Raw genomic sequence first — 14,102 nt, 5'->3', positions numbered from 1 at the left:
GCACTCGGGTTTCCTGGAATTGTGCCTATCCTGTCCACTTTATGGACTTTACCAGTAGACAGAAATCTTTGAACTGTACCAGACAACTGCACCTGAACTCCGGCCATAACTACTTGCAATTCCTTTGAACATATTAAAATATGACCAATCACAATTTAAGAGCCCTACCATTAGACTGTACAGTAAGTAGAAATGATTGCATGCCACAGATCATTGCTGTTCTTTTGCTTTAGACTTATTTTCTGGGAAAGGTTGGGGGTCAGAAGCTAAAACATTGTTTTAGCTGTGATATGTGAAGATATTATTGCCCATTTCCGCAGTAACTGTGCCGTGTCAGCTGTGCGATTGGCTGTTTCTGAATCATGGGAATGATTCCTAATCAAACAAACAATATAATATTTCAGTATAATTTCCAGCCCACCCGACATGCCTTTAGCAACATCGAGACTGTACTATGATAACAACTGTTTTAAAACAACACATATTAAAATGCCAAAAGGACAATAAAAACAGATGTGCATTACAGTGGAAAACTCTTAATTACGGTATTGCTTGCTACATGGTCCTCTTTCACATCAACTGTATCAAATCATTCCAGATGGAGCCCAATTTAAATGTTTTTAATGAAGACTAAATGTAAATGAATTCAAGACCCTAATAGCTCAATTGTTGCTGCACAAAAATATTTCCAGCAATGTACAAAACATTTCTTTGTGCATTCATACATTAGTATTTGGGGTATGTCTGTTTATACAATAGCTCACTGGAGGTTTCCTCAATAATTTAAATACTGCACATATTGCCTAAATATTTGTGATTATATATTACACACACACACACACACACACACACATTTTATTTTAAATCTTCAGTAGCCACGTATACACTGAAAAAAAAAAAAAAACAGAAAGTTAAGTTTTAATACTTAATACTAAGTATAACAATTCAGCATATCATAGCAGTTTATTATCTTTGGAAATACACAAAAAAAAACCAAAAAACCCACAACAACATTTACTCTAAAAAACTGTAGAAAATATACTGGAGCGAAGCGGTGGATTGTTAAGGACCGACTGCAAATCATTAGGTTTAAGGCCCTATTTCTTACTAAAATCATTTTATTTTGCTAGTAAAACCTTAGTAGTGATCCGGACGGATTAGTTTGTTTAATCTCCTGGCTTTGATCAGCAAACATTTAGGTAATAACATTGTCATATGCCAAAGGCTGTAATAAGTTTGTACACACCCTGCTGGTGTTAAACAAAATCACGAGCCATCAAACTCGCTGAGCCCAAAATCAACGTGATCTGCCAAGATATACAGGCTGATGGAGGTGGAGAAAAATTCTGGGAGAAGTATGCAGCTACTTAATAAAAGCTTTTATAAAAGATCAACGAAAAAGCTAAACCCTACGTTTTCTCATTACACACTGAAACTAAATATTTTTGATTTTTTAACTAGAATATGTAGGAAAGCCTTGCTTTTGGTGAGCCACTGGCCAGATAAACTGCAATTTCTTTTAAAATAAAGTACATTTTATTAATATAATACGATTGTTCAGAATTATATACAAAATGAACCACATTATTGCAGAAAACAAGCCAAATTTCAGTGTCCTGAAGAACAGCAGACCATCAGATACAAAAAGCTGTAATCGTGTTTATACCAGTAAACATCTCCAGGTTTAAATGACTTAATAAATAATCTAGTCTGACCCATTTTCACAAGTGTTTACTAAAACATCACTCTTATAAGCTATGCATCCCTGGGGAACCAAGCAATGCAGACAGCTCTTTATGGTTCCTGAGCTGTCTTACTTTTTCCCTGTTACTGTACAGTTCAGCTGCAGGAACTCTTCTGGGTGTTTATAATCTGAGTTTATTTAACAAGATGGTATTCAGTGTTCATGTTAGCATAGGTGGAGTACTTTGGGTTTTACTCTCACAAAAGGACAGTACAAATTAATTCCTTTGTAAATGCATTTAAAACTGTTTTGCTCATTTAAAAATAAAGTTTGGTTGTAATCTGCCAAAACCTATTCTTTCCCTCCCCAAACTCAGCACTGCAAATGGCATTCCAAGTCTACAAATTGATATATAACAGTGTTGAGTTTTCAGTGGTTGGCATTGGAGGGCTCCCCATTTATTAAATATTACCCTGTCTCAGAAAATAATTGGTATTACATGTTACAAATCCAAAGAGCACAACTTTGTGGCAATGACATTTTTCTGTTTACTAAAAGAAATAGATGCATCTGTTTTTTATAATAAAGTATCAATTCATGTATTTCGACAACTTATACTGTAATTAAAGCAATGGATAGTAGCATAAGATTACCAAACATAAGGTTAGCTTTTGTTTTAAATGGTCTATAATGCAGTATTGGGTTGTTTTTCAATTGTAACGAGTGCAGATAAAGTCATTGGGATTTGGATGTAAAACTATAATTACAAAAATGCAAAACCAGCGAAACCAAAACATGATTTCCAATAATAACAAATTGTTTGTTAGCTATTTAGCCCTATGGCCTGGGAAAATACCAGTTACATCACATAATAGCTACTCTTTCATAACCTTTTTGCATCTGGATTAGGATTGGAACCCAACTCGCTGTACTGTCTAGTCTAGCTCCCTGCACATTTTCCCCGTGGGGGACTGTGGCAAAGTGCCCGCCCCTGTGTGTATTTTGTGTTATATGTTGTATGTTAATGTTGGTGTATAGTCATTGGTACATGGGATATCAATGAGTCTGTGTAACACGAGTGTTTAAAATGTATATTTGTATTTAGGCACAAGGATTGCACAGCACTTCACGTGCAAGTAAAAAGTAATAATATGTGAGCACGGGGAATTGCACTTTATTAATTCACGTGCAGTTATACCACGCCTCCAATTGAATGATTGATTAGCAATAGTGTCTCGGTACAGCTGCATAAAAGCAGCATGTTTTCATTCACTCGGGTGTTGTGTGTTTGGTGAGTGGAGAACGGGATTGGAGACGGAGGTAATAGTGATAAATTGTAAGAATAATAGTTCAAATGTCTGCTCGCCCTGTTTTGTGTAGTGTTAGTCTGTTTTTGTTTGTCTATCTATTTTGGCGAATGTCCTGTTTGTTTGTTACAACCGTTTATTTACTGTTCTGTTAATTCATTAAATGCTGAGCGCAAGCGAGCACTCAGCTTCCCCAAAACTCCACCTCTCTGTTCCTGTTTCTAGTCTGATGTCCCCCACTCCGGCCATCTTTATGATAGGGACAAACCTTGGTTTAATGGTTTTCACTTTCTTTGGCTCGGACTTCAGCCTGCGTTCAGTGCAATGGTGCTTCGAATGTGGTGTCAGGCCTATTCTACAGACCAGTTAGAGCCAAGACATCAGGATATACTAATTTCACTTCTACAGTTTATAAAGAGAACAAATGGAGCCCAAATCCAAATGAACAAAATGCATTTTAGATAATAACAAAAGAACACTACATGTAATACGACTTCTTACCAAACCACTTGAATCATTCCCTCATTTCTCAAGTGGAATTCTTGTTTTTGTTATTCTTAAAATCGAACACATTTCAGATGTTTTTTTTTTTTTTTTTTTTTTTTTTTTTTTTTTTTTTTTTTTTTTTTTCTTTGTTACTGGAATGATGCTACTGCCAACAGGCAATCCCTCTACGTTAAGCACGCCTCAGCTGAATCATAGTGTGGGACCTAGACCAAAGCCAAGAGGGAAATTTTCATTGGACTCAAGACTACAGCCACATTTAGTCTCACAATTCACAAGAACGAGAAGAAATAAACTCCCTCGATATTGACTTTATGATGAAATATAACACTTCTTTTATCCTGGAACATTACTGCGAAAGTTATAAATGACACTTGCCATTCACGTTAGCTGGCAGAACTAAGGACATCTTTGGTCTTCTTCCCTTGTTATGGCTTGTAGCAGGCAAAAGGAGATGATCCTAGAAAGAGACATTCAACAGTTATAAACAAATGCCATTATGTAATGGTGCAGCCATTTGCAAGTCCCAATAAACATATTTGTGCATCCTTTACAGTTGAAGAACAAAAAAATAACTACATTTAAATGCCTAGCTAGAAACATCTGATAAAGGGCTTTGAATAGATGTTGCTTAAACACAGGCAATATTTTCTTTGTTACATATTATTGTACAATAAACAATAAGTAAATAAGTAAAGATGATGTGGGGGTGTCTTGCACTTAATACAAATAAACAAAGTAATTCCAGCATCTGTTCATTACTTTGGCTTTGCCTTTCCCTCCGTGTCTCAAGAGAAGGGTTAAATGCCAAACTAAACAGAGCATCGGAGTGCTGACATCACAGTTTCTGTCTGGATCATTAGGAAATCGTTCAGGGTTACTGTGGGAAAGCTTATCTATCTTTCTGGTTTTTTATTGATACATTCGTCCAGTCAAAATGAAGGGATATAAGAAACAACACACACACACACACACTCACACATTTGTAACCGACAAAGAATCTCTATATGATGTGTTTCTACAGGATGACATTTCTATAAATGTTAAGGATATTTGTTGCAATCAGTTTTTTTTTTTTTTTTTTTTTTTTTGATAAAATGAGCAAATACTGTAGATCCAAATATGAGCAAATACCCAAAACTAATACGCCTTTTTTTGTCATTTTGTACAATATACAATAATATTTAAAACAATATACAATGTATTTCTTTGAATTCTTTCTATCTATCTACGTTCCTGTAAAAAAAAAAGTTGGCATTTCATTCTTTATTGCGAGCATTTCCAGTTCACTGTGAGTCATATTGCTGTAGTCTGTCAGTGTCTTAGCCTGTTCTAAAGACCATAAATTGGCACTCCTGATCACTCCTGATCGGACGCCAGCTGTGTTAGTCTCTCAACCTGCAGTAAGAGAGCTTATCCTATCACTGAGGGCAGTGATTCAAGCTCTTGACCTTTGGATGCATAAATTCAATAGCACTGATACAAGTCACTGTATCAAATAATCCTGACATACGCACTAAATAAACTTGAACAAAAATAAGTGTATAGAGAGAAACACAAACAGACACATACTGGTCGATCCTAAGGACACAGTTTTACAGAGCTGGATTTATGTAGAATAATATTTGTATTTTTAGTAGTCACCAATTGATTTTACCCTGTTTTACTCCCAATTTGAATTGCATTTAGGCTCAGCTCACCGCTACCAACACTGCGCTGACTCAGAAGCAGTGAAAACTAACACACGCTGTCCTCCGAAATGTACGCAGTTAACCGACCGTTTCTTTTCACTCTGCAGGCCCGCCATGCAGCCAACCCAGAGCTACAGCGTCGGAGGACAACGCAGCTCTGGGCAGCTTACAGGCAAGCCCACAGGCACCTGGCCAGTCTACAGGTGTCGCAAGTCCGGGGTGAGCTGAGGACACCCTGGCCGACCTAAGCCCTCCCCACCCGGTATGTGCCCAGTATACTTTTTCCATGTTTCCCTTTGAACAAACTTCTATCCTGTAACAGAAACACAGAAGGTACAGATTAGATTTCCAGACTCAATCTGCAGGTTAACAACTATATGAACACATGAGCAATCATTTAGCAAACTGTAGCGTGTGTTCCAAGTAGCAAAGACATATTTGCTTTTCTACATTTTAAATCTTTTAATGAATGGAGTGACTGTTTTTGGATATGCCCAGCTACTTTTAAATGTTTTTAAAAAAAACGACTCGGTGTAAAAGGATTTCTGACTGGTCCCACCCCCCACTCGATACTGATGTGCTACCATACTTTGGAACATACCCACTTGACAGAACACATGTTTGTGTTTTAAGTTTTAGACTTTGGGCCACTTGTAAACCAATTTTTATTTTCAAAGGGTCCAAGGAAACTGCAAGGATTGATAAGAACAACTATTAGAAAAAACTATAAAATATAGTGGTATACATCCAGAGTGAGTAGATTTACTATTAGCAGTGCAGTGTCCCATGACGGATTCTAGGGTATGCTACATGAAAATGGGACTCCACTGAGACAAAGCAATGACAGTCCTTTTGGTTCAATATCTTTCAAACAGGCGCACTGGTAAAGAGCAAGCTCATACTTTCTTTTTGTGTATGTGGCCAGGGAAAGTGAATTTAACAATAAATTTAGGATGAATTTGAAGATATGTAAAATTTAGGATGCCAGGCATTTCTACTGGTGTCGTCATGCAGTCTTTTTAGATATGAACCAAAGAGAATTAATTCCAGGTAACAACCCTTTCAACCACAAACTCATCTGATCTGTCTGGAAAAAAATATATTTAAAAAAAAAAAATCTTCCTGTGATACCAAATTATAAATCTTTATACTTGGGTCAAAACTTACTGCTTTGTATTATTGTTTATCATGTTGCTGTTTTAACAGTATGACAGCTCATAACTGGTGTCTTCTGGACAGATGGATGTTTTTATTTCCTCATTTGGCTTCTGTAAAAATCCAGTAGCTGGACAGGTCTATTTCTATATACATATCACTAAGGGTGGAGCTGCAGTGCCATCTGTTTTTACAGAGCAAATATTGGTTTGGTGTTTCTCAGATATTATATATATATATTATATATATATATAATATATATAATATATATATACTATATAATATTCTATATAAGTATATATATATATATATATATATATATATATATATATATATATATATAATATATATATATACTACATATATATATAAAATCACCCTGCACACCAACACTCTTCTCAATCACACCATGCAAGGACTAAAATCTGTTTTCATTTTTGTTGTTTATGAAAACACCCAGATTGTGCTGAACAGTAAAGGAATACAAAGAAAAAATGTGCTTTCAACATTATATCAATAATGTCAAAGCTCAAAGTCAGAATACAGCTTGTGCAGAAATACTAGTGGATCCAATTCAAAACTCCAAAAGAATATACGTTCCAAACTAGCTGACTGTAGCAAAAGCCTGAGATGAACATGTGTCTGCCAGTCCTCTCCAGCTAGAGCTCTTCGACAGAACCATCTCAGCTGTGTTTTAATGGATTCAGGCTGCTTGGCTATATAATATTAAATGTTAGTGCTGCTCTAGTTATCCTTGCTGTCTTCCTTTGACACTATCAATAGCAATACCACTAGGCACATTCTTTACTGGAATCTAGTAAGATATTTACAGCTCAAGCTTTTAATGTTTGCGTAATTTCTCATCTCAGTTTTGCACTCCCTTGGTGTGGAAAAAAACTATATTTTACTTGCTTGAGTTAGGGACCAAAGAAGCCATGTAATTATTCAAATGTATTTTTCATCTTTGTGTCAACAACATATAAAATACTAGGTAATACCAGGTAAAGCTGTTCATATAAGGAATCTCTTGTTTCCATCCTTGCTACCATACAGACCACTCCCTGGTGAATATTAGCAAATGGTAGTTACAGGAAAGCTGCTCTTGGACTATCTGTATGGCTAGCATTGTGTCAGCAATCGTAGTATTGTGTTAAACTTGCCAACCAAATCGTCTTTCACACTGGACCCAAAACACCCATCATTATGTAAAGAACTTTAGGGCATAAATAGCCAGGAAAGGAAATGAGTCCAGTACACAAAACCCTACTTCAAAGCCCACCAGTCCCCTAATTAATACATCAGCCACCTGAGAAAGCATTGAAAAGCCCATTTTTAGAACCCTTTCCTGACAGCTGAGCTGTAGACAATTATTTTTCATGTAAGCGCTAACTTAAGAGAAACAATAAAGCTAGACATTACATAGCAGAGATCTAATTAATGAACCATAATCAGTTTTTCTTTTCTCTGTCCTAACAAAGTATATGCCTCAGGAAATACAGAAACTTAAATAATCCATCAGAACAATTTATTCTTTTTTCTTTTTTTGTTTAAATAAAGACAATGTATTCTGTTTATTTAACATAGGAGGATGGGAATATTACATACACTATATACACAAGCAGGAAAGCAGGCAAAGGGATTTAATCCTCCAAGCTGAAGGTTAAAAAAAAAAAAAAAAAAAAAAAAAAAAAAAAACACTACACAGGACAGGACATATATTGCTTAAGCTGCAAGAGACAATGCACTGATGAATGGACACATAGATATTCCATTCCATCTGAATACCAGGGTTGGAAACTGCAAAGGTCTTTAAGGCTTTGTCTTGATTTTTATAAACATTGAAGAGCATGAATGGAATCCTGTCCAAACCATACCATGCTGAAAAAAGCACAATGTCCCTTTTGGACCTCAAGGTAAGCCAGTCTACTTTTCAAAGCCCCAGTTATGCCCTGTATGACCTGGTCCAGCCCATATTCTCCAGGATATAATTTTGTTCCTGCTGCATAGAAAATAAAATATGCTCTAGAGTTTTTTGTTTTTTTTTTACATGCAGGTCTAATTAGTATATACACAAAGGCTACATGCTGGACATTAGACTTACTAGAGATCATTCTGAATGAATAAACATTACTGTTTCAAAAGTTAGGTTAACTTGGGTGCCGGAGTGGTGCATCCGGTAAAGGCACTCCGCGTGGAGTGCAGGATGCACCCTACAGCCTGGAGGTCGCCAGTTCGAGTCAAGGCTATTTCACTGCCGAACGTGGACATGAGTTCCCAGGGGGCAAAGCACAATTGGCCGAGCGCTGCCCGGGTGGGGAGGGCTTAGGTCGGCCAGGGTGTCCTCAGCTCACCAAATACTCCTGTAGACTGGCTGGGCACCTGCAGGTCTGCCTGTAAGCTGGCCAGAGCTGTGTTGTCCTCCGACACTGTAGCGCTGAGGTGGCCGCATTGCGGGCCTGCAGAGTAAAAAGACGCGGACGGTTGACGGCACACATTTCGCAGGGCGCATGTGTCCGACTTCGTCCCTCCCGAGTCAGCACAGGGTTGGCAGCAGTGAGCCGGGTTGAAATAAACAATTGGGCTTACCAAAGTAAGTTCCATTAAGTTCCACTATGTTGCTATAAGGAACATACCAGATGAAAAATGGCACATTTCAATGTTAAATCTGTTAATAAATCCAAAATAGGCAGGCATGCTGTAGCTGACTGGGTCATGTGCCTACAAAAAAGAAACACAGATAAATAGGAAGGGATCGTGGTTACAACAGCTGGTCAGCCTTCTTCCGAAAACTATTTTTAAAACGTTAAAAAGTCAACTATATAACTACAGTAATATGAAAAAGACAAATAGCCACTAGAGGAATAAAAACGTTTTTCAGAAATCTTAGTTGAAGGGAATAAAAAAACTGATTCACAGACCAATGAAGTATAATGATGGAATCTAACCCTGACAGACAATACAAGGCAAACATAGAGTCACATTGTTTAAAGTTAGAGGTTCCAAATTCAATACTAGTTTTAATGTAAAGCAAGAATCTGGACCTTTATCAGAGAACTATGACCCGTTCACGTGCATTTGCTCAATAAAATTACTGCTACCCCAACATAACTGGCCAAAACTTTAACCTGGGTGTATGCATTTATTCAACCAGGTAGACAAATGGACAGGTGAAATGGTGTTATGTATTTATAATGACATACTGTTCAACAGATGTGCAGACCAAATAAAATGACCTAAACCCAGTAACGTAAAAACCATAAATAAGGTTATATTTTACAACTTCACCACATCAAATGAGATCAAAATAGCGTAATCCACAGACCAAACAAGGTTTATATCAAAACATTGTTCTCAAAAACTACCCAGAAAAGGATATGGCTGAAAAATAAAACTGCACAGGCTAATATATTGAACTGTTTATCTAGCTATCAATCCAAAGAATGTGTATCATAACTATTAAATAAATAACTCAACGGAACAGTTAGCGGGCATGGGTAAACCGATTTCTCTTAAAGATTTATTTGTTTACTCATCACACACTTCAGGAGACATTCTCACAGATATCATACCAAAGAAAAAAAGCCAATACAAAGCAGACACATGGTCATGAATAAGTCACAAACATGATGTGGTCTTCTGTCAGCACCCCTCTTTAGGGTGATAAATAGAAAAGTGGCCTTCTGGGCCATAAACAGTATCGTTGCACTTATTCCTGCAGACACTGTGTCAACAGTCACAGTGATGCACATGTGAGTGGCCGTCTGTTGAGCTGTAATGAATTAACAAAGAACACTGGCATGACAAGTTGCTGCTAGTCTCAACAATCTCTGGATTTCAAGATCTTGAATCACACCTCATCGTGGAGCAGCACTGTTTATGTCAGGCTCAGAGAAAACATAGTGTAAAGGATTGCCTTCGAACTGAACAATGGAAGACCACAGTTTCTAATTGTATCTGTATTGTAATGACAGCAAATGAAGCAGAACTTTGTTATTCATGTTAGTTTAAGGAACTATCTTGCCAAACAGAATATCAAGTTCTAAAACAGATAATACTCTGCAGAAACTCTTAACTTCAAACAGGAAATCCCTTAACTCCAATAAACTTTATATTCTTTACCTAGTTCTTTCATGGAATAGATATAGTGCTGCATATAAAAAAAATAACATTCAGAGGGCATTTATCAGGAAGGAAAAAAATTCTAACAAAGAAGGATCTTACTGCTTGGTGTTGAAAGGCCAGAATCTTGAAGGGGCTGTAGTACAACAACTAAAGGAGCATGTCTCTGCAGAAACAGTTGTACGTTTTCCTATGCTATTATGATGATGTCGCTATGAAAACTTTAACAGTAGTCAACCTATTTGCAGCCTCATTCTGACCATATTTGTGTTGCTAGGAGCTACTTAAAGAACACTAAGGGGCTCCAAGTCTGCTGAAGCCGTTAATAACAAAATACCAAAGTGCTGACATACACGGAGCCTAATCCTGTGTCTCAACCCCTTTTCAGAAAATGTCAAATGCTCTTCCATTCCATTTTTACTTCTTGAATCCACCTATTAAGAGAAATGTTTTGACAAGATAACAACAAAATGCAACAGACAACAACACTGAACTGGAACTCACCCTCCGAAATGAAACAACATAAAAGGTGTCCCCTCTTCTACGAATCTCATCAAAGAAATCCTGGTAACTGCGGTGTGCAGCATAATATACCTGTAATTCACTCCCTGAGTTCCTGAACAACAAAAAAAAATAATAAATTCAGGTGATCTTATTGCACTATTATTGTGAAGTATATAACTATTTATGATCATAACTGTCTTGTGCTTGCCATGGTTTCTTCCACCTGCACCTCATGCTTCAAAATTGTCCGACAGCTAGACAATGGCTAACAGCTAGAGCAATTTAAAAATGAACACTCCATCTTTTAAGCGTTATTTATTTACCTTGGTCTCATTGACTTACAGTGGTTCCATTTTACTCTTTACAACAAAACTGACTTCCAACGTGAATATTTATTATGGCTGTAGTAATTTAAAGGACATCCGCGATTTATTAACGCCCCCCCAAAAAAGTGGTCACACACAGAAATAAAACACAGAAATGCAGTTTGTTCATCTGAACTAAACACTGACAGCAAGGACAACTGGCAGGTATATGAATTAACCTGTTTTAGAGTTACGTGACATTTTAGGCCTTTATCACTGACAATATAAATTAAAATCTTAAGAACTTCACTTGTTCATAACTGCACTTCAATAATTTTTTTTGGCCTCCATACCATGAAATGCAAAACTGCTGGTGTGGTATGTCAAGCAAATGGGGAATTCATTAAAATGCCCCATGAAATTTGAAAACAGAAAATGGTAATGTATCGCTAAAATATAACTGATCCTTTGATGTATTGACGTGATTTTGCTGCTGCAGGCAGTTTTTACTTCCACATGTGGCCACTGCAAGTGTTTGGAACAACTGCAATTTTTTATTTCTGGAAAACGATTACTTTATTTTATTGTAGCACATAATTCCACACCCCCGAAGAAAAAAAAAAACTGGCATGTGATGTATTCAGTAATTGAAAAACTAGAAGGATTTTATGGGTTATTGCTGTTTTTTTGTTTAGTCGTTGTAAGTCACAGTTTCTCCACTGTTGAAGACAATGTTAAAACTCACCCCACTTGTTGTATAAGCCTGCTACTGTGTGTATTCCGGTTCACAGTGAGGTGAACACATAAATCCTGGTCTTTCTTACAACCCCATGTTGTTTTCACAAGTGAACAAACATAAATACAATTCCTCTCCAATATTAGCACAAAAGCATTCCCTGATTGACATTTGTAATTACTCATTGCACAGATTTCTTTGATCTTTGTACCCCCCCCCCCCAAATAAAAGTACTACAGCACTACATAGCTTACTTCTTTTATATGGAATAAACAGAGCTCACAACCTGCAGCCTTAAAGAGTAAGTAGTGGGGTTCTGAAAAACACAGTGTTACCTGTCCCCAGGTGTTGCTACAACTGTTTCAATAACGTACCTGTATTTACTCTTTTCCTTATTAACATCCTGACAACTTTTTACACTTACAACTTCGAAGTCTGTTTTAAAGCTCTTTTCAAAATGGCCACTCTGTTACTCAGGCTTTTCTGTTCCTTACCACATCATGAGTCATTATTGCTGCATTTCCTGCCTGACTATGTGGGCATTTTGAAAAGATCTTTGAAACCTTTTAAAGCTAGAAGTGCAAAAAGTTGTCAGGATGTTAACAATTAAAAGCAAAGTTACAGGTATGCTATTTAAACACCTGTAGCAACACCTGAGGTCGTGTAACATTATATTCTTCAGTACCTTGCTACTTACACGTTAATGTTATAACCAGTCGCAGAGAGTGCTACTGGAAGCTATAGGAAAAAATGTGTGTTAAAGACACAAACGTCGGCCAGATTAGAAAAGATTGGCTTAAAAAATGATTTAAAGCAGGGTGGTGTTTGGACAGTGCTAAAAAAAGCACACCCACAGTTGCAGAGTTCTGGAAAACCATTTAATGTAGTAGGGTCTGGTGGTGGTAATGGGGGTTTAAAATATAAATATTTAAAAATGGAATTTAAGAAACAATAACTAAATCCACTAAAATATACAACATACATGATCGTCTGTATTTATTGAGGATCTAATACTGTAAACAAAGCAGGTTATGGGTTACGGGAAATAACTTAATTAATTTTTAGCCAACAAAGCTATATTCCCTCCCTTATGCTTTGCTGTTCGGCATCTTCAAGAGTTACTGTTTGAAGTCTGCTGTCCAGCTGGTTGATTCCAGACAGCTGCACAGCCAATATTGTCCAGTTGAATACTAAACAAAATATGAAATATGCATGGAATAATGACTGATAGTGAACTGTTAATTCAACTGTACAAACTGCAACAATAACTCATTGCTAAAGACTGATTAAATGAAAATGGAAGAGTGTTCCATTACAAAATACAGAACAGTGAAATGGAAAGTATTCCAGTTGACAGACAGTTATGAGGGTTTGCCTTTGGAATATCCTGCAGTGTAAGTTCAGCTTTTTGCACACTGTTCAGAACATGCTGTCTCACCCCAGCTCTCTAATCTACCGTATACATGCAAGTTATAGCAATCCTGATATCTATATCAGAGGATGTGCATGCAGGTCACAAAAGTAATAGGAGACGATCTGCAGGAATGCCTGAACTGAAGGTAACTTACTTGTCAGCTGTATCAGTGTACTGGACCGTCACAAACTGGGCAACATCAGCCTTTTTATCCTGAGATTTCTATTGGAAAAAATACAAAGAAAGCTTAGAAACAAAAAATAATGGCTTCATTACATTGGTAACAGAATACAACGTAGTCTTATTCAGTGGCCTATGGTGTTTCTTTCAGAGTATAACATACACCTGTTTACACATTATAGGAGAATTTCTGTGAGCTATACATATATATATATATATATATATATATATATATATATATATATATACACACACACACACATACATTTTCTATTTTCTCAAATGACTGACCTTTAAGTAAGGTAAAAATACTACACTTTTTGTTCTGTGTTCCTGTGGGATATACAGACCATGTACTGCTGACAAACAAATATGATTCTTAGCTGAGTTACACTTGGAAATAGAGGGTTGCTGCTGTAATGTACATGATAGTTATTATTTTAGTTCTTTATAATTTCTCTCCCAATTTAAGATAATTATTTTTAGGATCTGTTGACTCCGAA

At 36.7% G+C, this 14,102-nt stretch overlaps 1 protein-coding gene across 3 annotated transcripts in view; it reads right to left on the bottom strand.

The window, feature by feature from the left end:
- Positions 1-14,102, bottom strand: part of LOC121330841 (cyclic AMP-dependent transcription factor ATF-6 alpha-like) — a 49,027-nt gene that overhangs the window by 6,057 nt on the left and 28,868 nt on the right. Inside the window, exons 13-15 of one of the 3 annotated variants that reach the window (XM_041277689.1) lie at positions 13,574-13,641; positions 10,965-11,076; positions 3,874-3,955 (exon numbers count right to left, since the gene is read on the bottom strand). In XM_041277689.1, the coding sequence (XP_041133623.1) occupies positions 3,874-3,955; positions 10,965-11,076; positions 13,574-13,641 (262 nt within the window). Of the gene's footprint in view, positions 1-3,873; positions 3,956-10,964; positions 11,077-12,760; positions 13,196-13,573; positions 13,642-14,102 lie in introns of those variants that run through there. The other 2 variants (XM_041277691.1, XM_041277690.1) reach the window with 2 other exon arrangements.

This window comes from Polyodon spathula, chromosome 18 (assembly GCF_017654505.1).
Source record: "Polyodon spathula isolate WHYD16114869_AA chromosome 18, ASM1765450v1, whole genome shotgun sequence".
Taxonomy (NCBI): domain Eukaryota; kingdom Metazoa; phylum Chordata; class Actinopteri; order Acipenseriformes; family Polyodontidae; genus Polyodon; species Polyodon spathula.
The sequence above is the reverse complement of the archived record's forward strand: the minus strand, read 5'-3'. Positions and strand labels throughout refer to the sequence as shown.